At 46.3% G+C, this 24523-nt stretch overlaps 1 protein-coding gene across 2 annotated transcripts; it reads right to left on the bottom strand.

The window, feature by feature from the left end:
* Positions 1–5577: 5577 nt before the first annotated feature.
* Positions 5578–23772, bottom strand: KLHL42 (kelch like family member 42). 2 transcript variants are annotated; one of them, XM_044278008.1, is made up of 5 exons: positions 23647–23772; positions 23351–23431; positions 20552–21410; positions 15222–15415; positions 5578–6265 (listed from the first exon to the last, which is right to left on the bottom strand). In XM_044278008.1, the coding sequence occupies exons 2-5, from the start codon at positions 23373–23375 to the stop codon at positions 5832–5834; spliced, it is 1512 nt and encodes a 503-aa protein (XP_044133943.1). In that variant the 5' UTR covers positions 23376–23431; positions 23647–23772; the 3' UTR covers positions 5578–5831. The 2 variants fall into 2 exon arrangements, with proteins under 2 accessions (XP_044133943.1, XP_044133944.1); XM_044278009.1 differs by having other exon boundaries at positions 20552–21407.
* Positions 23773–24523: the final 751 nt, after the last annotated feature.

Raw genomic sequence — 24523 nt, 5'->3', positions numbered from 1 at the left:
GGTGCATCAAGGGGGCTTCAAATGGGACATGGCATCTAAAAACCAGTTCAGCTAAATTCGCCTTCCAAAAACCATACGGCATTCCTTTCCTTCTGCGCCCTGCCGTGTGCTCGTACAGCAGTTTACGATCACATGTGGTGTGTTTCTGTAAACCGCAGAATCAGGGTAATAAATATTAAGTTTTATTTGGCTGTTAACCCTTGCTTTGCTACTGCAAAAAATGGATTAAAATTTAAAATCTGCCAAAAAAGTGAAATTCTGAAATTTCATCTCCATTTTCCATCAATTCTTGTGGAACACCTAAAGGGTTAACAAAGTTTGTAAAATCAGTTTTGTATACCTTGAGGGGGTCTAGTTTCTAAAAGTGGGTTTTGGAAATTTTCTGAAAAATTTCAATATTTGCTTCTATACTTCTAAGCCTTCTAACGTCCCCAAAAAATAAAATGTCATTTTCAAAATGATCCAAACATGAAGTAGACATATGGGGAATGTAAAGTAATTACTATTTTGCAAATTTTTCGGAATTTTTGGTAAATTTGGTATTTTTTTATAAATAAAAATGTTTTTTTTACTTATTTTTACCACTGTCATGAAGTACAATATGTGACGAAAAAACAATCTCAGAATGGCCTGTATAAGTAAAAGCGTTTTAAAGTTATCAACACATAAAGTGACATGTCAGATTTGCAAAAAAATGGCCTGGGCAGGAAGGTGAAAACAGGCCCGGGGTTGAAGGGGTTAAGTTTTTGAAAGTCGTTACAAAACCGCAACGTCCCATCCGGCTTGGGTATCAATACTATTGGACTGGCCTACTCACTTTTTGACTCCTCAGTGACGTCTAGCTGCAACATTAGCTGCACCTCCTCCGATATGGCTTGTCGCCGAGCCTCGGGTACCAGGTATGGTTTTAATCAGACTTTTGCCTGAGGCTCAGTGACAATGTCATGCTGGATTATAGAAGTGCGTCCAGGGAGGTCCGAGAACACATCTGTGTTCCGACTAACGAACTCCCTGCCCTCCTGAGGCTGTCAGCAATTTTTACTGTGGCAGCCGCCTCTCTTGCATCTCCTAGAAAACCCGGCCATGGGCTGTCTTCTGTACAGGTTTCCCTATCTTTCCACGGTTTGAGTAAATTCACATGGTAAACCTGCTCTGGCTTTCGCCGCCCTGGCTGGTGTACCTTGTAGTTTACATCTCCAATTTTCTCGAGTACCTCGTAGGGACCCTGCCACCTAGCCAGGAACTTAGTGTCCATGGTGGGCACCAGAACCAAAACCCAATCATCCAGGTTAAAGATCCGGACCTGAGCCTGCCGATTATAGATCGACTCTGGGCTCGCTGAGCTGCCTCCATATGCTTCCTAACAAGAGGCAACACGGTCTCTATCCGATCTTGCATCTGGGTAACATACTCAATGACACTTTTATGTGCAGTGGGTTGTTGTTCCCACGCCTCTTTGACCACGTCCAAGTGACCGCGAGGGTGTCAGCCATATAGCAGTTCGAAGTGTGAGAACCCAGTAGAGGCCTGGGGTACCTCTCACACTGCGAACATGAGATAGGACAGAAAGAGGTCCCAGTCCTTCCCATCTTTAGACACTACCTTTTTCAACACATTTTTTAATGGTTGGTTAAACCGTTCTACCAGACCGTCCGTTTGCGGATGGCAAACGGACGTCCGCAGTTGTTTTATGTGCAGCAACTTACAGAGTTCCATCATCACCTTGGACATAAAAAGGGTCCCTTGGTCAGTCAGAACCTTTTTAGGTAGTCCCACTCGGGAAAACATCTCCATTAACTCCTTAGCTATGAGTTTGGCCGAGGTATGTCGCAGTAGCACAGCCTCTGGGGACCGAGTGGCCTAGTCTAGAATGACTAAGATGTGTTGATGCCCTCTGACGGACTTCGGTAGTGGGCCTATGAGGTCCATAGCTATTCGGTCAAACGGTACTTCGATAATCGGGAGAGGTACTAGGAGACTTTGGAAATGTGGCTGGGGGCTAGTTATCTGGCAAGTTGGGCGAGACTTACAAAACTCTTCAATTTCTTTGAATATGCTGGGCCAGTAAAACCGCTGTAGAATACGATCCTAAGTTTTCTGCAGCCCCAGGTGACCCCAGAGAATGTGTTGGTGGGCTAGATCTAACACAAGCTTGCGATAAGCCTTAGTTGGTTTACCTGATACAACATATCCTAATGAACCACAAAACAGGGAAACACTGACTCTGACCCAGGTTGTTGTGGTTCAACATCTACTATTAACATATTTTCCCAGGCGCGGGATAGGGTTGGGTCCCGACGTTGGGCGGTACCAAAATTATCCCCGGAGACATTGAGTTCTGCCAATTCAGGACCCGGCTACAAGTCTCCCACCATCACACTTAGCAGGGTTGTCTCCCCCTTTTCCACCGAAGTGGCGGTCACCCTTACCGCTGGCCCTTCGGTCTCAGGTTCCCAGAGTTCTGGTCTCCCTCCCCTGAGCTGGGCCACTCTGCTAGGGTTACCCCTGCCTCATGGGTATCAGTCACTCTCACAGCAGGCCACAGTGGTGGGAAGTCTCTCCCTATTATAAGTTCATAGTGTAAATTTGGGGAAACTGCCACTTCGTGAGTACATCTGCCAGCCCCTGTGGTTAGAGACACCAGGGTGGTGTGATAGTCTTTTAAGTCTCCATGGATGCACATGACCCAAACTTTCCAGCCAGTATACTCTGCTGATCGTACCAGGAGAGCCCTTACTAGGGACACCAAACTACCTGAGTCTAGCAGAGCCTCCGCTGGAGAGTCTTCTACCTCCACCTGGCACAGGTGGTTTAGAGTTTTTGGGGTACCTGCTCCACACAGCTTCCTGGCATATAGCGACTGACGGTAGCCATAGTTAGTATCCATGGGTTCCACCTGATGGGGACAGTCAGCTCTTACAAGGCCCGGCTCCTGACACTGCCAGCAGACTATCGGAGCCAGGTCCGTAGAGGGTACAACCCGGGTGGGTTTGGTTGGCACAATTCGCCAGGTCTGGGACGGAGATTTATGGGGTTTCACTGCCCTCCTCCCAAAAGAACCCCCTGTAAGTCTTAGTAGCCCGTAGGGCTCCACCAGGTCCACCATTTCTAGGGCGTTGCCAGGAGAAACCTGGCCGATCCAGTGCTGGAGGGGGGGTGGCAGAGCCCTCCAGAACATATAAGCCAATAGTCTATACAGCATAGCCGTGGGATTAAGCACAACAGGCTGTAGTCACTTTTGCAAGAGGTGGAGTAAGTCATAATACTGGGTCCTCGCAGGCTCAGCTGGCTTAAACCCCCACAGATGTACCCACTGGGCCAGGACCAACACATTCGCCAAACTTGCCAAAATCTCACCCTTTACTTTTGGGTAGTCGGCCGCTTGACCATCCGGCAAGTCGAAATACACCCGCTGGGAATCGGATGCCAGGAATGGAGTGACGACCTCAACCCACTGGTAACGGGGTAGCTTTTCCCTGATGGCCACTTTCTCGTACATCGGCAGATAGTTTTCGATGTCGTCTGCGGGGGTCATCTTAGGAATCGCGGCACGGACTGCTTTCCGGGCATCAAAGACGCTCGGGGTTGCACCTGCTGTCTGCAAAGCCATCACGTGTTGTAGCAGCAACGGGTTAGTCTTCTGCTGCTGATTAGCCTCGCGTTTCTGCAGGTTTGTCTCTCGCTGCTGCAGATTAGCCTCCATGAGGGCCTTCACAACAGCCTCCATTTTGTCGTGGGGCACTGGTTGTAATACAGCTGGTTAAATGTACGACATACAACTGTGCCTGAAAAATGCAGAAACCCAAAATACCGTTGTTCACACCAGCCTCACTGCTCTTTCCCGCATCCTCCACCAATTGTGGGGTTTCGTTCTGGTAGATCGGGTAAGCGGGCGCAGTACAGAGGCAAAAGTTCTTAACTCAAAACGTCAGTGTTTATTCACGCTTGAGGCAATTGCACTAAACAGCATGTAACTTTGAAATCTTGGTGTTAATTCACACACAATGGAAAGTTCATATAACATAAGTCACCTTGCTGGCATTTCTGTCTCCAGTAGTCCACAGCAGGCTTTAGGGGGCTTGTTTTCCCAGCATGCGGCTCTCAGCCCTCCAGCACGGCACAACGCCCCAGATCCCAAAAACAGAGACCTCTCTGCTGAGCTCAGCTGCCTATTTAAGGACAGCCAGGTGCTGCCAAAACCCAGACCAGCACTTAAACTCCGGTCTGGTATTTGACCTCACCTGGCTGGAAACCAGCCGAGCCGCACATGCTGGGAGGAAAATACCTGCTTTGCCAGACACAACCACTCACTGTGTCACAGTATTCTCTATATAGCGCCGGCAATGTGCGTTACGCAAAATGCGGAACGCACATGGCCGCTATCCGTATTTTGCGGATCCGCAATTTGCGTACCACAAAACACTTACAATCGTGGGAATGTAGCCTAATGCAGGGCTAGCCAACCTGCTGCTCTCCAGCTATTGTAAAACTACAATTCCCACCATGCCCTGCTGTAGGCTGATAGCTGTGAGCAGTCTGGGCATGCTGGGAGTTGTAGTTTTGCAACAGCTGAAGAGCCACAGGTTGGCCATCCCTGCTCTAAAACAAGGACAGAAGTGGTCATCCAAAGAAAGAGCCACACTCTGTTATGGCTCATAGTGAGTAACCCTCATTTGGGGGGAGGGTTGCCAACCTAAGCCCTATTAGGCGCTTTCACACGGGTGGGTGCAATGCGTGAAGTGAGCGCATTGCACCCGCACTGAATCCAGACCGATTTACTTTAATGGGGCTGTGCACATGAGCGGTGATTTCCATGCATCACTTACGCGTTGCGTGAAAATCGTAGCATGTTCTATATTCTGCGTTTTTCACACAACGCAGGACCCATAGAAATGATTGGGGCTGCGTGAAAATCGCATAGCATCTGCAAGCAAGTGCGTATGCAATGTGATTTTCACGCATGGTTGCTAGGAGATGATGTTAGTAAATTGATAAAAGTCAATTTACTGTATTATTTTCCCTTATAACATGGTCATAAAGGAAAATAGCATTCTTAATACAGAATGCTTACTAAAATGTTGCTTGAGGGGTTAAAATTTTTATTTATTTACCTCATCCACTTGATTGCGCAGCCGCCATCATTTCTTTCTTCTTTTTTGAGGACCTGCAAAAGGACCTTTGATGACGTAATCGCGACATCAGCGCAGATCCTGCTTCTATCTTCATTCAGCAGGACCTGTGCTGATGTCACTGCGCTCACCATGTGGCGAGCGTGATTATGTCATCAAAGGTCCTTTTGCAGGTCCGCAAAGAAATAGAAAGAAGACTATGCTGGCTGCACGATCAAGTGGATGAGGTGAGTTAATTTATTTATTTTTTTAACATTTTAGTAAGCATTCTGTATTAAGAATGTTATTATTTTCCCTTCTAACCATGTTATAACTGAAAATAATAACATCTACACAACACCAAACCCAAACACGAACTTCAGTAAAGAAGTTCGGGTCTGGGTACCACATTCATTTTTTTATCATGCGCGTGCAAAACACATTGTCCCCACGGATAAAAACTGAACAACGCAAACGCAGTCAAAACTGTCTGAAATTGTGTGCGCACTCGCGCGGGTTTCCCGCAATGCACCCAGGACGCATCCAGAGCAAATCCGGGACGCCCGTCTGAAAGAGGCCTTAGGGTGTTCAATCTCTTTAAGAAGATACCATAGTTTAAATGTTTGTAGTCTCCAGTAGGACTGCTTTCCTTGTACTAAGACTGTCTGCAGTCTACATGCCCATGGAGTTGGGTTCACCATAGTACATGTGCCCCCTTAGCTGTTATGAAGGGTGAGGCAAGTACAAAGAGAATAGTTGCATGTTGCTGCCCTCAGTCGGGGGGCCTCTTACATACTCACACACCCCAGTAAACACACAGTATTTGAGGAATATGCGGCGTCTCCCCACAGTGCTGTGGTTCATGTCCCTGCTCAGGATGTAGATCCCATCGTTGTATAGAGTACAGCTGACACTGAGCCCAGATTTTGAGGTGTTAACTTTCAAACAGTTCCATTCTTTTGTGCTGGTGCTGTACGAGTGCACTCTTAGCAAGTCCTCGCTCTGTGCAGACTGAGGGTCCCGTCTAAATCCTCCAACCAAGAACAAAGTCTCTTCTATAGACACCATCTGTTGCTTCCGCACATGCTCTCTGCATATATCAAACACCGACCACTCGTCTACTGAAGGACAGTAACGCAGCACGCTCATGTTCCGACCTGGACAAAGAGGTGAGAGAGAGACTAGGTTACTGATGGAGAGGAGCAGCTGAGATGCATCTTGGGCAATCTCCTGAAGAATGCCAGACTGAGGGTGCTGCAAAAGTGAGGAGCCGAAGACATCTGAGCAGCAAACTTTGCAGAGCAGAGTTGTGGATGAAAAGTCATCAAGATGTTACCTGTGAGTCACTAAATACATCTGATGAGTACTGTAGTCCTTTGTATGATCTACAGTTTGATGGTGAGTGGCAATATTCCTGCTTGCGAAGCAATTTGAAGCATACCCTTACCATTGTTAAAGGGGTTTTCCCAATACACATCTCTAAATTGGAAAATCTTAGGCTTGACATCTGCTTTAGAGGCTCCATTTGGGGCCTCCGTCACAGATTATATCATCAGAGAGTGCTAAAACCGGAAGCTGCACACTTCATGGCCCAGGCCGCCATCCCCTGGCTGAGATCATGGATCCGCAATACACCGGGCTGGCACCCCTATAGAAATGCCTGTGTGTTGTCCGCATCTCTTCCGGACCATTGAAAATGAATGGGTCTGAATCCGTTCTGCAACTTTGCAGAACGGATCCAGACCCATTCTACGGACATGTGAATGGACCTTTATAGTAATAGGCCTAAGCCTGTACAAGCGCAGCGGTTTTCTTCTGGACTTCTTGGTATATTTGCTGGATTGTAGTTAATGGGGCCAGCCGGAGACTTTCAAGCTTCTGGAAATGCCGGAATGCACACTAACACACTACTGGAAGGCAGTAGTGCAGGGCTGGCCAACCTGCGGCTCTCCAGCTGTTGTAAAACTACAATTCCCACCATGCCATGCTGTAGACTGATAGCTGTAGGCTGTCTGGGCATGCTGGGAGTTGTAGTTTTGCAACAGCTGGAGAGCGGCAGGTTGGCCAGCCCTGCAGTAGTGTGTTAAAAATATGTATATGGCCAATTTTTTATTTTTGTGCATTTTTTTCCATTTTAGATCCCTTAGCGGACATGAGCATGCGGTTTTCTGATCGCTTGTCCCATAGACTTCAATTGAATACAGTCAATGGGATTTATACTGGCTGCTTGTGAAGTCATGTGTTGCGGACAATGGGTGTGGACCCACTGTGCCAACTAACCAGTTTGGCTTTGGGCTAGACGTTGTCCTGGTGGTTCCCTGAGCCTCTACTTCTCTCTAAACCCATAGATGCTGCCGTTGCTTTTGACAGTGGAGTCATCTCCGAACCCGGTCACTGCTGGCAGGTGCCTGCTGTATTGTAAATAGGGAGTGAGCTCAGTGTGTAAGCCCACTCCATTACCCCACCATGACATGGTGGGGCAAGGGTTTAAAAAAACCTCACTCACCTTTTAAAATCACTCTACTCTCCAATGCCGTGGCTCCCAGCACTGCCCTTTAATCTGGAAGTGATGGGGCCCAGTTTTTGATCACAAGGCACTCACTCACTTGCCTAGATGGTCACATCTGCAGGTACTGCACATCACAGTAGTGATATGCAGTTCCTGCACATGTGACCACTGTGGCTATTGATTGGCTCCAATGATCTTGTGACCAAGAACGGAGCCCCATCACTACTGGTCTGGCAGGGACCAAAAGGAGCTGCAGCACTGGAAAGGAGACCGTTTTAAAAGGTGAGTGTTTTTTTTATTTAGTTTTGTTTGACACAATGCCGTCTGCCATTGCCATTCAATTTTTAATTATGATAGACCAGTGTGCCTCCAGCTGTTGCAAAACTACAACTCCCAGCATGCCCGCACAACCAACGGCTGTCCGGGCATGCTGGGAGTTGTAGTTTTGCAACAGCTGGAGGCACACTGGTTGGGAAACACTGTGATAGACAACCACTTTAATGACCAGACACGTTGTTGTGATTTAACGAACATGGCGTCTTAATGGCCCAAACGTTTTTATTTTTTATGTGATGTATGGGGCTGTTTATTAATACATTTTTGAGATTTTTTTTCTTGTTTAGCTTTATTTGAGGAAAATTGCAAAAAAAGTTTAAAACTGTGCTATTATAGATATCAAAATGTTTTTTTTTTTTTGGATAGAGTAGAACTCCCCCCCCCCCCCCCCCCTCCTGACGTTCTTGTGGCTGGCCATAAAATCATCAATGTTTTATTCCCAAAACCAGAACAGAAAGTCTGTCTAATAATAACCAGTGAAGCAGAACAACTTCACATGGAAGTTCCTCAAAACCCCATAGACCTGGTGGAGCCATTCGAAAGGTAGGCTGAGGATACCTTCACTTGCAGAAGGGGTCACATATAAAAAAACTAACAACAAAAAAACATACATCAAAGAAATACTGGACCTAATCCATAACTTCGGAGCTCATAATAGCTCATTAGCATACACACTAGCCTCTCCACAACATCAGAGGAAGGGGTGCTAGTGGTGGAATCTGGGGACCTTCTTACGATATATGTCCCTCTAGCAAATTGTCATTTCTTTAGGGGACAACTCATTTGACGATCTTGCTGACTTTCATGCTACCCCCAGCAACCGGACTTCTACCATCTCATAATGCATTAAAGAGAACCTTTCACCGATCCTGACATGGTGAACTAAGAATACAGACATGGAGAGCGGCGCCCAGGGTTCTCACTGCACTTACTATTATCCCCGGGCGCCGCTCCGTTCTCCTGCTATGGCCTCCGGTATCTTCGGTCACTAAGTTATAGTAGGCGGAGATTTAGGGGACTTGGTTATAGTAGGCGGAGTCTGCCCTTGTTCTGCTGTAGCGCTGGCCAATCGCATCACAGAGCTCACAGCCTGGGAGAAAAGAACCTCCCAGGCTGTGAGCTCTGCGCTGCGATTGGCCAGCGCTAGAGCAGAACAAGGGCCGACTCCGCCTACCATAACTTAATGACCGAAGATACCGGAGGGCATAGCAGGAGAACGGAGCGGCGCCCAGGGATATTAGTAAGTGCAGTGAGATCCCCGGGCGCCGCTCTACATGTCTGTATTCTTAGTTCACAGTGTCATAAATCGGTGAAAGGTCCTCTTTAAGCTCTATTTCTTTTACCTTTTTATTTTCAAATTGTCATTTTGTGCATTGCATTTGTATGTCATTGTATTTTTAAATTTTGATAACTGTATTTCTGTACGCACTGAGCCTTCTTGTGTTTCCACCACCTTAGAAGAAGCATTATGTATTACTTGTGTATTAACCCTGTGAATGCTAAAAAGCATAATGGGTTTGGGTGGGTAATTGTGAGTTACCTAGTTTAAAGCATCTTGTCCGCTTAATATGAGATGATATGGTGCCAGCTAATATCCCTTAGATGTTGATGTCAGATAGCTAAAGGAGGAACATTTAGTGCAACCGTGTGGCTCACTGTAGCAAAGTGGGAAGTTGACATTAAAATCTAGGTGACCCTTTAAAGGGAACCTGTCACCGGGATTTTGTGTATAGAGCTGAGGACATGGGTTGCTAGATGGCAGCTAGCACATCCGCAATACCCAGTCCCCATAGCTCTGTGTGCTTTTATTGTGTAAAAAAAACGATTTGATACATATGCAAATTAACCGGAGAGGAGTCCTGTCCCTGACTCATCTCACACACAGGACTCATCTCAGGTTAATTTGCATATGTATCAAATCGTTTTTGTGACACAATAAAAGCACACATATGGGGACTGGGTATTGCGGATGTGCTAGCGGTCATCTAGCAACCCATGTCCTCAGCTCTATACACAAAATCCCGGTGACAGGTTCCCTTTAGGTTCACATCCTGAGTCTAAGGCCTCATGCACACGACCGTGTGCAGGCCGGGCCCATGCTGCGGACTGCAAATTGCGGTCCGCAATGCATGGGTACTGTCCGTGGGGCCGCTGCATTCACTTGAATGGGGTCCATGATCCACATCCGACTGTCCGCACCGCATAAAAGTAGTGCATGCACTACTTTTTTGTGGTGCGGAGGCACGGACAGAAAACCCACGGAAACACTCTGTAGTGCTTCCGTGGGCTTCCGATCCATGCCAACGTTCCGCACTGCACCGCATCTCCAGGATTGCAGACCCATTCAAGTGAATTGACGGGCTTACTCATATGGGTAGGATGGATATTTATATTCTATTATCATTGATTTCCTCCATATTGGATTTTGCATGACACAAGGCTCTGCCATACTAAAGGTGCATTATATGGTCTCACAAAGACATTTGTTTGTAAAATGTCTGCTCTCTCTCCTAAGAGGGATACAAACAAAGGGTGTATACAGAGAATCACATACAATGAACGGAAATTCGTTCGAAAGATAAGGAAATCCTACATGAGAATGAACAAACCCAAGGATCTCAGGTATACTCCAACAGGTCATTGATAAATGCAAGGTAATGATATGTCTGTGAAGAAATCTTGTTGGAAGAACGAGTGAAACGTTTTCAAGAAATCTACAGTATGTCCAGTTGCCTTGATTTATTCTTTACAGATATAAGGTAATGATAGGCATGATAAGACACAGTCCCTGCAGACTGAATACATAGGAATAGGAACAACACTTAGATTTCATTTTAACATACATTATTCATTTCTTTCAAGTCATCTATTTAAAATGACTGAGAAATAAATCTGTGAATCACGCTAATTTGGATAAAGACATTAAATAATTATACAGGCGATATGACATTTATCCAAGTGTAACGAAGGGAACCGTCCTTAGAGTCAGTGTCCTATCCAAGACTGCCCTCTCCTGGTAACACAGGAATAGACTAGACAAATACTAAGCCTATTATACATCTCCACGCCCTCCGGATGACATCATAGGTAATGGGGGTGGAGGTCTCAGACGGGGACAGGTTAAAAACAGGGGTAGGGGACAGATGGACTCAGAGAGGGATAGACGGACTCATATACGAACGGGAATACGCGGAATCATCAAGAAAATGGCACACCGCCATTTTGCTTGCATTCATAAGGCCTATTAAAACGCAGATATCTGGTAAAGTATAATCCTCATTATCTATATGATTGATAAAAATTAACTGGCTTGATATTTAGTAATCCCTGCTGCATTGCGGATGTATAATGTTAAATGTGCCACGCCAATATTAGTGCTATTCAGTAAAGGTACATATTACTGAATACAATATCTAAATCGGTATCAGAGGAAACGCTCTGCCTGAAATCCATATTTCAGGGGTTAATATCAAGCCTGATAATTGCTGATGGTATACTAACGGATATCTAAGATCGGTTTATAGATTGAGAAGAGCAAGTATTTCGGTGTACAATATCCTCATCGAATTGTTGAAGTATATGTGATTGTAATCGTATATATTTGCCCGTATTAAGGGGTACTACATGCTCATATACTACATTTTGTGGATGCCATCTCGTGGATAAATCTAGGTATTGCACGTTAGGATATATTATTGATTTTTGTTGATTAAATTATTTATTATATTCTATATTTATGTAAATAAATCATTTATATTTTGCATAAAGGCTGGTACACTGTTTTACTCATTGCACAACATGATTACCTACCCTTGATCTCTTCATATTTTGAGGTGTTTTAAATGTCCACCTCGTAAGATCAAATTTTCATTGATCCTCAACTTTTCTTAGTAAAGCATTTTGCTTTATTAACCCTGACAAAATGGGCCGGTGCCCATGTATTGCGGACCCGCTGTTTGCGGGCCGCAATACGGCCACGGCCGGGCGACGGCCGTGTGCATGAGCCTTAAGTCATGATCCTGACACAAACTATAGCACTTCATTCTTTAAATTTGCTAATTAAGACCAAAATAAATAATTTAAATGAGTTCCCTATTTTGTGTATGACATTTTAAAATATAACATGTATAGCTTTTTGTGAACAGGGCAGCCATGGGACATATTATGTCCCCCCAAGATGTCATAGAAGACCTCTGGGGAACATATACACTTTTGGGTTTTTTGTTTGTTTGTTTTTGGGCCTTCCCACTGTAACTTGGGTATCCTTAGAAGCCCCAGTTACCGGGAAAGTAGTTTCTTATGGTGACATCACTGGCAGAGCTGATCTGGGTCTACTAAAAACTCCTTGTGCTGTCCGCATCCGTTGCTCCGTTCCGTGGCCCCGCAAAAAAAAAAATAACATGTCCTATTCTTGTCCACGCTTTGAGGACATAAATAGGCAGTTATATTAAAGGCTGTACGTGCCATTCCGCAAACTGCGGAACGCACACGGACGCCATCCGTGTTTTGCGGACCGCAAAACACACAACGGTCGTGTGCATGTAGCCTCACCTGCAACATTTGCGCAGGTCAGCAGAAGCTAGCAGTCTGGGTCCCATCTGTGGCTTTATTTCTAAGAAAACTGAACTTTCGATATATGCAAGTGAGCCTCTAGGAGCAACAGGGGCATTGTCATTACTCCTAGAGGCTCCATTCTCCCTGCTGCGCCCCCTGCAGTTTGACAGGGCCTAGCTTGCACCTTTGCTGTGTGCTGCCGTACAGACGAAAAAACAGTGGGCGAGCCACTCTCCTGTACTGTGCCTGCACCAGGTACTGAAGCACACAACAAAGGAGCAAGACTAGGAGAAGTCAGGGCCAGGCATGATGATCTTTACATTGTCTGGCCCTGTCAATCAAGGTGCAGGGGGCGCAGCAGCAGCAGGGAGAACTGAGCCTCTAGGAGTAACGTAATAATGCCCCCATTGCTCCTAAAGGCTCATTTGAATATATTAAAAGTTAATTTTTCTCAGGAATAAAGCCACAGATGAGGAAGGGACCAAGACTGCTAGCTTCTGCTGACCTGATCCTGGTGACAAAATCCCTTTAAATACTGGTGGCTTGTGCTTTAATCATGGAGGTAAAAAATGTAATTGCATTTGCATGAATGAGGCTATTGGGTGTGATTAAACTGCCTTGGGAGAGGTGTTAGAACAGCATTGTAAGTGGCAGATGTCGTCACGCCCCACCACCACCTCTATTCAAGCTTGGTTTCTCCAATTCAACATAAATAGATTATTTCACACTTCTTTTGAACCAGTGCTCCTTTGAAGAGTACAGAGCACCACATTTAGAACTGCCAGGACTTCATATCTAAAGTCCAAAGCTTTATAAGGCCTCCTTTAAACGGGCGTCATATTTTTGGCCCCGGATAAGATGCATTCGCGTGAGAAAAATCGTGCATGTTTGGTACCCAAACCCGAACTTCTTCACAGAAGTTCGGGCTTGGGATTGATGTTCTGAAGATTGTATTATTTTCCCTTATAACATGGTTATAAGGGAAAATAATAGCATTCTGAATACAGAATGCATAGTATAATAGTGCTGGAGGGGTTAAAAAAAATATAATAATAATTAACTCACCTTCTCCTCTTGATCGCGTAGTTCCTGGTCTCTTCTTTACTAGCTGTGGGCTAAATGACCTGTGGTGACTTCAGATCACATGCTCCAATCACATGGTCCATCACCGTGGTGATGGAGCATGTGATCTGACGTCACCACAGGTCCTTTAGCCCACAGCTCATCATTAAAGAAGTAAAGAGACCGGGAACTAGCGATCAAGAGGAGAAGGTGAGTTAATTTTTGTATTTTTTTTTTAACCCCTCCAGCACTATTATACTATGCATTCTGTATTCAGAATGCTATTATTTTCCCTTATAACCATGTTATAAGGGAAAATAATACAATCTACAGAACACCGATCCCAAGCCCGAACTTCTGTGAAGAAGTTCGGGTTTGGGTACCAAACATGCGCGATTTTTTTCACGCGAGTGCAAAACGCAATACAATGTTTTGCACTCGCGCAGAAAAATCGCGGGTGTTCCCTTAACCCACCTGCACATTTTCCCGCAACGCCCGTGTGAAAGGGGCCATAGGACAACATTGTACCCATTAGGCCCCTTTCACACGGGCGAGTATTCCGCGCGGGTGCGATGCGCGAGTTGAACGCATTGCACCCGCACTGAATCCGGACCCATTCATTTCTATGGGGCTGTTCACATGAGCGGGGATTTTCACGCATCACTTATGCGTTGCGTGAAATTCGCAGCATGTTCTATATTCTGTCTTTTTCTTGTAACGCAGGCCCCATAGAAATTAATGGGGTTGCGTGAAAATCGCAGGCATCCGCAAGCAAGTGCGGATGCGGTGCGATTTTCACGCATGATTTCTAGGTGACAGTCTATTCACTGTATTATTTTCCCTTATAACATGGTTATAAGGGAAAATAATAGCGCTTTTTTACTATGGCGCTTTTTTACTATGCATTCTGCAATCAGAATGCTATTATTTTCCCTTATAACCATGTTATAAGGGAAAATAATAATGATCGGGTCTCCATCCCGATCATCTCCTAGCAACCGTGCGTGAAAAATCGCACCGCATCCGCACTTGCTTGCAGATGCATGCGATTTTCACGCAACCCCATTCATTTCTATGGGGTCTGCGTTACGTGAAAAACGCACACAATAGAGCTTGCTGCAATTTTCACGCAACGCATAAGTGATGCGTGAAAATCACCACTCATGTGAACAGCCCCATAGAAATGAATGGGTCGGTATTCAGTGCGGGTGCAATGCGTTCAACTCACGCATCGCATCCGCGCGGAATACTCGCCCGTGTGAAAGTGGCCTATGACTTCACAACAAGTCCAGTTGCTCTGACTTATTACTACTGATATACCATGATCTGGGTGAATGACAAAAGGTCAAAAGTGGTTTTGAATCATTTTCTATAAAATTAGAAACCACTTGTTCCAGAACAGAAAATGAAAAGATAATGGATTTTGGAAAGCAAGAAGTAAATCATTAAAACACAAAAATGTCAAATGGCTGCCTGTCAGAAAAGGGTTAAGCCGGTGGGTAAATTTACAGGGCAATAGGTTGTTATGGAGTTAAAAGAGCACTCCATGCACAGTACTGTCTTGGAAACAAGTGCCAGATCATCAGAATACCTGAAATATCAGATTCCAGATTAAAGGAATTTACCAGCAGGGTGTAATCATGAATACTGACCCCGAGGGGTGTAACCTCCAATCACATAGATCCTCCCCAGACTTTCACAGGCTGAGAACTCAACAAGTGTGTGAGGGAGTGGGGCAGCGAGCGTCCACGTGTTCTGCGCTGGGTTGAAAAACTCCACGGTCTGTAAGGACTGGCCGCCAATTGCATACAGAGCCCCATTCACAGCCAGCAAACGGAAATTATACCTGGAGAAAGTAACACGAGAGAGGAACAGAGAGTCAGCAGAACCAGACAGAACGGATATTGTGTCGGGAAAACATCGCTGTATAATGAAACGTTCTGAAAGTTTGTGGTACGCACATTGAGTAAATTTAGTCACTCCATTTTCAAGATCACTGCTTGCTGTTACTGAAAGGGAAACTTTCTTCTTTACATCTAGAAGCTGACACCTTTGCAGACTTAAACGGTTTGAAACAGGATTTCAACCTAAACCTATCCAGAGCATAGAGGATAAGTGTTTGATTGTGGGTGTTCGACTGCTAAGACCCCCACTGATCACGAGAACCGCTCCATTCGTACAGGGGACACGGGAGCCTAAGTGCACTGCCTCTTCATTCATCTCTAGGGGACTGCCAGAGATAACAGAGCGCTGTACTTGACTAGCTCTGGTAGTCCCATAGAGTTGAATGGAGTGGCAGCGTGTATGTGCGACCACCGCTCGGTCACCCTTATCATGGTTGGCAGGTGAGATACCGCTGATCAGACACCTATCCCTAAGGGTCCATTCACACGACCGTGTGTGTTTTGCGGATCCACAAAACACGGACATCGGCGATGTGCGTTCCGCATTCTGCAGACCGCACATCGCCGGCACTTAATAGAAAATGCCTATTTTTGTCCGAAATTGCGGACAAGAATAGGACATGTTCTATTTTTTTCGGGAACGGAATTGTGGACCCGGAAGTGCGGATCCAGGCAGCACATTGTGCTGCCCCATAGAAATTAATGGGTCCGCAAAATGCGGAACGAAATTGCGGAACGAAAATGGACCCTTATCATGTGGATAAGGGATAGGTATTTGTCATGGGACATTATAGGGGTTGGATAACCCAGTTAGGCTCTCAGAGGGTTGTTCATAAAACGGTGATCCTAAAAAATTGGCTACATTAAAAAGTATTCCAATTTATAATAAATGTTGGCGTTTATAAGCAAAATTACAGATTTCTTACACTAAATGACACATGTGACATGCTCTGAAAGTAGCAGCTTCCAGTCTCTGAATGTAAACCAGAATTACTGTATTCACTGACAGCAAGCTGTGATCTTTCAATGGTGATGAACTGAAACACAAGCTATATTAGACTGAGAATTGCAGAACTTTACATTCTACAATAACTCTGCACAATAATGAGACGCATCTCCCACAAGAAGATTGCCTTCAGCATAAAACTAAAGGGAGTTGCGCCATTCACGCCTCTCATACGGTAGAAATCTCTATGAATTTCTGAGATTCCTTTAATGGATTCTCCATGCGGCCGTGATATAAACTGCCTATAGATGAAACACGACATAGGTTGTGGCAGGAGCCGGAGCTTTACAGGAGGTCCTTGTATGGACATGAGTTACGAACCCAAGGAAGCCCCAAGACTCCACATCTGGAAACCTCCGGCTGCTCCACCTCTGACATAGATGTGGGCGGACAGAGGACGTGAGAGTCTCCTCCATGCAGAACTCCAAATAAGGGAGCAGGACAGATAACTGGCAGCTTTACCACCAGCACTGAAACTGCAGAACAGGAATTAACCCCTAATGGACAGGACCGCCTCATGTAGCAGTGCTGAATGTGTTCTATTTCTCTTAGTTATTATTAAGATAAGATAATGCAGTCGGTTTAGCTGGAATCCTATGGAAGACCACAGCTAACACATAATGATAAATGTCAACTTAGGGCCCTTTTACACCGGCTGAGGATCGGTCAAATATTGGGAACGAACGTTCATACAAGCGCTCATTCCAATTACTGGTCCATGTAACGATACCACCGATCAACCGACAAGTGAGCTAACGCCATCACATCATTCATGTGGCAAGTAGAACCACCAGTCTTTGGCAGCATATTCGGGGATGTGCTGCCATACATAAACAATATAGGGGATGAACAATCGTAGTAACAGTCATTCATCCTCCATTCATTTCTAATTGGAACATGTGATAGGCCCTTTAAACGAGTGCCGATCCTTTTAGTATATGGTCAGTCGGCACTCGTTACTGGCTTGCAGCTGCTGATGTAAGAGGACCCACTCAGATATATGATGATTATAGTAAAAATATAGTCATTTTGGGGTCTATAGTGATAATCTTGTTCTTAACCACTGTTGGTCCGACCATGACCAATAATTGCTTTGTCGATGATGCTAAAACACGTACAGTTACTGTTCTGGATATTTGTTGAGTTGTAGGCAAATCTTATCATCTATGACTGGCGAAACAGATGTCAATGTTATGGGGGCGCTTTGACTGGCAGTTATACGGAGGACATTGTGGGTATCTGTAACTAGCCAGTTGATCTGAATAAAATCTGTCTCATCTGTCAGAAAACCGATATGCATAAAAAATTTATCTGCCAGTCAAAATCACATATAAGATGACTCCATTATAGGGAATAGAAAGGTTTTGTATTATGGCAATCTTAACAGATGAGGACAATGAGGATTGGTTCTATCCTAAAGCTAACCATACACATAAGGATAGTTTCCCATTACCACTAAAACCATCCAGCAGGCTGTTCCGGCAGAGGGTCAGCCTGCCAGAGCCGGAAATCACCAGAGCACCTCCAGACCCCACTGACTACAATGGGACTCAGCCTGTTTACTTAGCAAAGTAAAGTCATACTCACCCCCTTTCTCCCCTGACACTTCTAGTGGTCACATCCCGTCACGTTCCTTATAGTGTTGAGGTCAGTGACTGCCTGCACGGTGACCTGCGTGCGCAGGATGTCACCGCTACAGCCAGGAAGATGACGTCATCACTGCAGGACCACAGAACGATGCCGGATAGAAAGGGGCAGGACAGAAAAGGGGCGAGCATTACACCTCAAGCTATTTTATGGACATTTACTGTTGCCACATGAGTTTTTATGTAACTTGGAAAACCCCTTTACATATCAATGACCGTCACTTATCCCTAGGTCGTCAATATCATATCACCAGAATAAGAGCAGTTCTGTGGCAACCAGGCATAGACTCTACATAGTGGACAGAACTGGGCAGTTCTGGTGCCTGGTTCCAGCACTGGCAGACAGACTGCCAACCATCTGATATTAGGGTGGGTTCACATCAGGTTTTTCCCATCCGTCTAAGGGCTCGTTCACACAAACGTGTGAAGCCTGTGCCCATGCTGTCGACCGCAAATTGCGGTCCGCAATGCACGGGTACTGTCCGTGAAGCAGGCGCATGGGGATGGCAGACCCATTCACTTGAAGGAGTCCGCAATCCTTCCGTTCTGCAAAAAGACAGAGCAAGTTCTATCATTTTGCGGTGCGGAAGCACAGAAGGGAACCCCAGAAAGCACTCCGTAGTGTTTCTGTAGTGTTCCATTCCGTTCTTCCGTTCCGCATCTCCGGATTTGCGGAGCCATTTAAATTAATGGGTCCGCATCCGTGATGCGGAATGCACACGGAACGGTGCCCGTGTATTGCGGACCCACAAATGCGGTCCGCAATACGGCAACAGGCAGCACACGTTCTTGTGAACGAGCCCTAATATATACAAAAAACGTATACGTTAAAGATTTAGTAAACTGGTATAAAGTAGAACTATTTTAGTTGCCCATAGCAACCAGAGTTTAACTTTCATTTTTCACAGCTCCTTTGGAAAATAAAAGGTGGAATCTGATTGGCTGCTATGGGAAACTAAGCCAGTTCTACTTTACAATACTTTTATAAATCTCCCCCAATGTACCTTGACCGGTATACATGCATTTATCCCAATAAGTGCAGAATTTATTGGCTAAACAATACTCTTCTCTCAAGCAGTGAATAATACCACATGGCTCTTTCTTCATTATATGTGATTTTAGGAATGCTGGGTGACAACCAATATGGCCACCATTAAAGCACCCACTGTACACCCCCACCTCACACACACATGTAATGTTTTATAATTAAAGGGATTCTGTCACCTCCCCTAAGGCAAAAAACGATTTAAAAGCAGCCATGCAGCACAGCTTACCTGGATTAGGCTGTGCTGTTCTATCTTGAAATCCGTCCAGCAGTTACTTCAAAAAACGAGTTTGATCAATAAGGAAATGCGTCCTGAAGGTGCCCAGAGGGGCGTTTTTTTCTTCTGAGAGAGCCCAGTACCGCCCCTCTTTCAGTGCCCAGCCCGCCTTCCTAGTACTTTCTAACCGCCGCCCCCAGCCTGCCACAGCCTCTCCTGCCTCTCCTCCCCCTCCCTCACGCCGAACGAAGTCTCGCACAGGCGCAGTAACCACTGAGGGCTGCGCCTGTGCGATCATCAGGAGACTGAGGGCGGCAGCTTCATCTTCGTCACTGGGCATGCGCCGAGCCCAGTGACGTCCGATGTTAGCTCTTTCCCTCAGTCAGCCTGGTAGGAAGCGCAGAGGATTGCCGATCGGCTGATGCACCCTGCGCTTTCTCCAGTCTGCCTGCCTTTACTTAATATAATAAGACCTAATTCGCCCCAACAAATACTTATTTCTTTCCTGAAGGGAGGGTGGGGAAAGAAATCGCTGGCCGTCTTCACTGTGGCAGGCAGACTGGAGAAAGCGCAGGGTGCAGCAGCGATCGGCAATCCTCTGCGCTTCCTACCAGGCTGACTGAGGGAAGAGCGAGCATCGGACGTCACTGGGCTCGGCGCATGCCCAGTGACGAAGATGAAGCTGCCGCCCTCAGTCTCCTGATGATCGCACAGGCGCAGCCCTCAGTGGGTACTGCGCCTGTGCGAGACTTCGTTCGGCGTGAGGGAGGGGGAGGAGAGGCAGGAGAGGCTGTGGCAGGCTGGGGGCGGCGGTTAGAAAGTACAAGGAAGGCGGGCTGGGCACTGAAAGAGGGGCGGTACTGGGCTCTCTCAGAAGAAAAAAACGCCCCTCTGGGCACCTTCAGGACACATTTCCTTATTGATCAAACTCGTTTTTTGAAGTAACTGCTGGACGGATTTCAAGATAGAACAGCACAGCCTAATCCAGGTAAGCTGTGCTGCATGGCTGCTTTTAAATCGTTTTTTGCCTTAGGGGAGGTGACAGAATCCCTTTAAGTATCAAGGCTCTAAGGGACAATGTTGACAACATTGGTCAGTATATTGGCTGTTACCCAGCTTTACAAGAAATAGATGAGGATATTTTTAGGGAATTCTGGATGATACCTCTTCTGGTTCATAGCTGGCTCTTCACTCCAGCATCCGGTGCTTGGATTATAGCAGTGCATGGCGCTGACCTCCTGCCCATTCTCCCGGGTCCCTCCAGCTACAAAGAGGTAATTATTTAGGACTGCAGCACCATATCCCTGCACCCTCAGCATACTCGGAGTGATGGTCCCAGGCAGCACCTGCCAACCTCCTCCATCTAAATAACGGAAAAGAACCCAAGAGTCACTGCTTTGATGAGACAGCACCAGTAGAGAGGGGGCTCCTCTCAGCCTCTCCTCCAAGACTTGTTTCTTAAGAGATTCAGGACTGTCTTGGAAGTCCGGCCTTTGTAACATAGAGTGGTAATGAGTTGCCATATACCGAAGGGAGGCCGCTGATAAATCCCACTGACCATGTAACTGGGAAACGTTCAGGAGGTCCAAGCATGTATCCAGTGACAGTAATGACTGCAGGAGGGACAGGAGACCATGGACTTGTAAATAGCAAGCGGCCTCCACCAGTGACTGTAGAGGGGCCTGAACCATGGCTTCATGCCCATATTCTGAATCATCTTGACTTGGGTTCAACATCTTAAATCCACATTTGGTCTCCTCAGATGGGATACAGTCTTGAAGTGGGCTGCCCGTGATGTGGCGGAGGACCCCCTCTAAACCCTCCTGGCTAAGCCCATGCAAAGTCACCACTTCTCCGCTGCTCTCACGCATCCCAGAACGGAAGAGAGCCTGGAAGAAGCCACTCTGGGCTACAAGCTGGTCCCGAGGCACGCTGTAAGATCTGGAGCCCAGAAGGATTTGAACATGATCCAGTGATGACATCACACCGACGACCTCGTCTTGTGAGTGACATCCAACACCTGCTAATCAAAAGCACACAATGCACTTATACAACCATACAACATTAGGTGGAGGGGTCTTCCACCAAAGATCACCCAAAATATTCAACAGGCTACTCTAGGAGGGCTTCTACAGGCACTGGTTCATGCTATCATACCTGGTAGAGGAAAGCTCATCCCTTATTGCTCACCAACCCCTTCCCATTATTTGCAGGATGGCACTACACCCTAACTTGGAGGGGAAGAAAGCCCTATACAGGGTCATCCACATATACAGGCATAGGGTGAGTCTCCTTCTCGTGGGCTCCATTGGCTTTATTTAGTGCCTCTATGGTATGTACCTTTAAATGTATTATTTTTCCACAATTCCTTGCACTACAGCACTTAAAAAGGTTGTCCACTCCTTTACAAATGATGGCTAAGTCCAACACCCCGCACCCCACTGATCAGAAGTTCTACAGTAGTTCCAGAGCAGGAACTACACAGCTCCTTCCGTTGTCCAGGATCGGTAACTGTAGGGCTACTGCCTTTCACTTCAATTAGAGCAGTGCTGCAGTAACCAGTTTTGTCCAATGCACAATGGACGGAGCTGTATAGTTCTGGCGCCAACTTCCGGTGCTGCAGAACAGCTCATCGACAGGAGTGTGGGTGTTAGACCCTGGCCAATCAGATAGTGATGGCCTATCCTAAGCATGGGCCTTCAGTTGTAAAGGAGTGGACAACCCCTTTAAAGCGGTTATCCAAGATTTTTTAACTGATGACCTATCCTCTGGATAGGTCATTAGTAGCTGATCAATGGAGGTCCAACAGCCAGGACTCAAACCAGCTGTTTGACAAGGCACAGGAACTCCTGTAAACAGTGCAGCCTTCTCGCAGCTTTCTGTAGGCCAGCGACGTTACGTTCATCTGTCACATGCCCTAAGCGCAGCTCAGTCCCATTCAAGCATAATGTACGGCGATGTGCTTGGCAAGCTGTGGGAAGGCAGCAGAGCTTACCGGAGGGCCAGCACCTTCTCATACAACTGGGTTGCCGGACCTCCAACCGATCAGATACTGATGTCCTATCCTGAAGTGCCCATTCACTTTTAATTGCTTTTGGTTATACACATTTCTAGTGACACTACTCTCCAAGGCCCAAATGTTGAATTTCAACTTGCAAAAGGTGGATTTACACGTCTCGATTGTCAGGCATATAATTGGGAATGAACGTTCCTGCAATTGCTCGTTCCCGACAATCTGCCCATCTAAATGTGTCGCCAATCACCCAATGAACGAGTGAAACGCTCGTTCAGCGGGTGATCCCGTCGTTCGTGCAGGCACCACCAATCATCGTTCCTGGGCAGCAGATCTTGCTGTCTAAACAGCGATCCGCTGCCCAGAAACAGTGCATCCATATGGGGACGAGCGACCCCTCGTCCTCATACTGTGGAGGTGATTGTGCATTTAAATGCGCGGTCTCCTTCACTGAACGAGCAGCCAACTGTCGGGAAGAAACACTTCCTTCCCAACAATCGTCTGTAACACTGGGACGTGTAAATCCGCCTTTAGTCCTCCTTTACGCTCTCATTGAGGGAGAGTTGGGTGGCCCCAATCACATAAGAAGTAAGCTAGTCCTGCTAGTTGTCTGATTTCGCAACCTTAAGGGTCCATTCAGACATCCGTAGGTGTTTTGCGGTCCACCACAGAAGCGAGGGTGGCATGGGAGGAGAGAGTCGCGGGGGGCGGACACATTAAAAAATGTGTTGGGGGTCCAGTCAGTTCTAGTTACACCACTGCTTATATGTATGGGTGCCTTTGGTGTTTATATTGAGTAGAATGCTAGAATTAAAGTGAAAACTGGCACCTACACAGAAAGAGGAACAGGTAAACTGGTGGGAGTATAACTGGACAACAAAACCAATGCATGGTCCATCCAGGACAGAACTGCAACTCAATGCCCCTGTGACAAAGTTTTATTCACCTACCACATATCACTATGACGTCTCCCATTCACATCTATACAGGTTCAGTGGCTTCATGCGATTGGTTCGTGTTTGGCTTCATTTCTGTGAATGAATACAAAATATTATGTGACGCCCATGTTACCAAGTCAATTATTAATAATTATCGGCTTCAATGTTCTAATATGAATCAGAAACCCATCAGGGAACCCCCTCCCCTCCCATTGTAACTGGGGTGAATGCATTTCAGATGGGAGGACGTATACGTTGTGTCCAGGTCATCCCAACTGACCTCCTGATCCGACCTCCTCTCCCCTTACCTCATATATGATGGGTTCTATGGGTGAATATCCGACGCCTGGCATCTTCCTGTCTCCTCAGCTCCTGTGCTGCCAGCAGTTCCCTGCTCTACACTTCCTGCAAACTGCAGCCCGCCCCAAAATCACACCCATCTGTAGAAACACACCCCAAAATCCTCCCTTCTCTATACACCCAGCCTCTGTGCAGCAGCTGGCACCTCCCTGGTATGGAAACTGGGCATGTACACACACATAAATGCAAAATGACTTCCTCCACTCATCTGTATGTACACACCCTGTGTGCACCACAGTCCACTCCACCTGCACAGACACCACAGCATACAAGTAACAATGCCTCAGTGCCCCCAGATGCCTTGTAAGGAGAGAGGTGCCAGGAGGGGCTTGTAGCCGCTGATTAGGTCTGTGAATGGTGATGTTAGACCACACTACAACTCCCATCATGTAACATTACTGGATTTCAATATAAAAGTATCTTTTATAGGGGTAGTATGCTTCTGATCTGATGTATCAGTCTATGATGTGTGAAATTGTCTGCTGAGCTGTGTATCTAAGCTTAGCATGTGTGATACTGTCTGCTGAGCTGTGTATCTAAGCGGTATGGGGCCGGATCCGCAGTCCGGATCCGTCGAAACAGCGGATCCGTCGTGTACTGATGAGCGGATCCGGTATGTAATCAGAACATTTCTAGTTTGTTTTACAACTAATAAAATATGCAAACACACACAATACTCACCTTCAGGAGCTTCTTTCACGCCCTGTCTTCTCCTGCGTGTGCCTTCCTACTTCCTGGCGCAGACGCAACTTCCGGATCCGTCGTTGCGTCGTAACAACTGAAGATGTTAGGACGGATCCGGAATAATACATTTCAATGGGCTAT

The sequence above is a fragment of the Bufo gargarizans genome, chromosome 2 (assembly GCF_014858855.1).
Source record: "Bufo gargarizans isolate SCDJY-AF-19 chromosome 2, ASM1485885v1, whole genome shotgun sequence".
NCBI lineage: Eukaryota > Metazoa > Chordata > Amphibia > Anura > Bufonidae > Bufo > Bufo gargarizans.
Note: the sequence above shows the minus strand (reverse complement) of the source record. Positions and strands in the feature narration are given on the sequence as shown.

Bases quoted from the DNA above. Each gene is read 5' to 3' on its own strand.
- KLHL42 (XM_044278008.1), bottom strand. From the start codon at position 23,375: ATGGGAGACGTCATAGTGATATGTG. The intron at 21,411-23,350 runs GTAGGTGAATAA...GCTTTTGATTAG, and splicing joins AGACGTCATAGTGATATGTG to CAGGTGTTGGATGTCACTCA. The intron at 6,266-15,221 runs GTCAGTATTCAT...CTCTTTGTCCAG, and splicing joins TGGAGGTTACACCCCTCGGG to GTCGGAACATGAGCGTGCTG.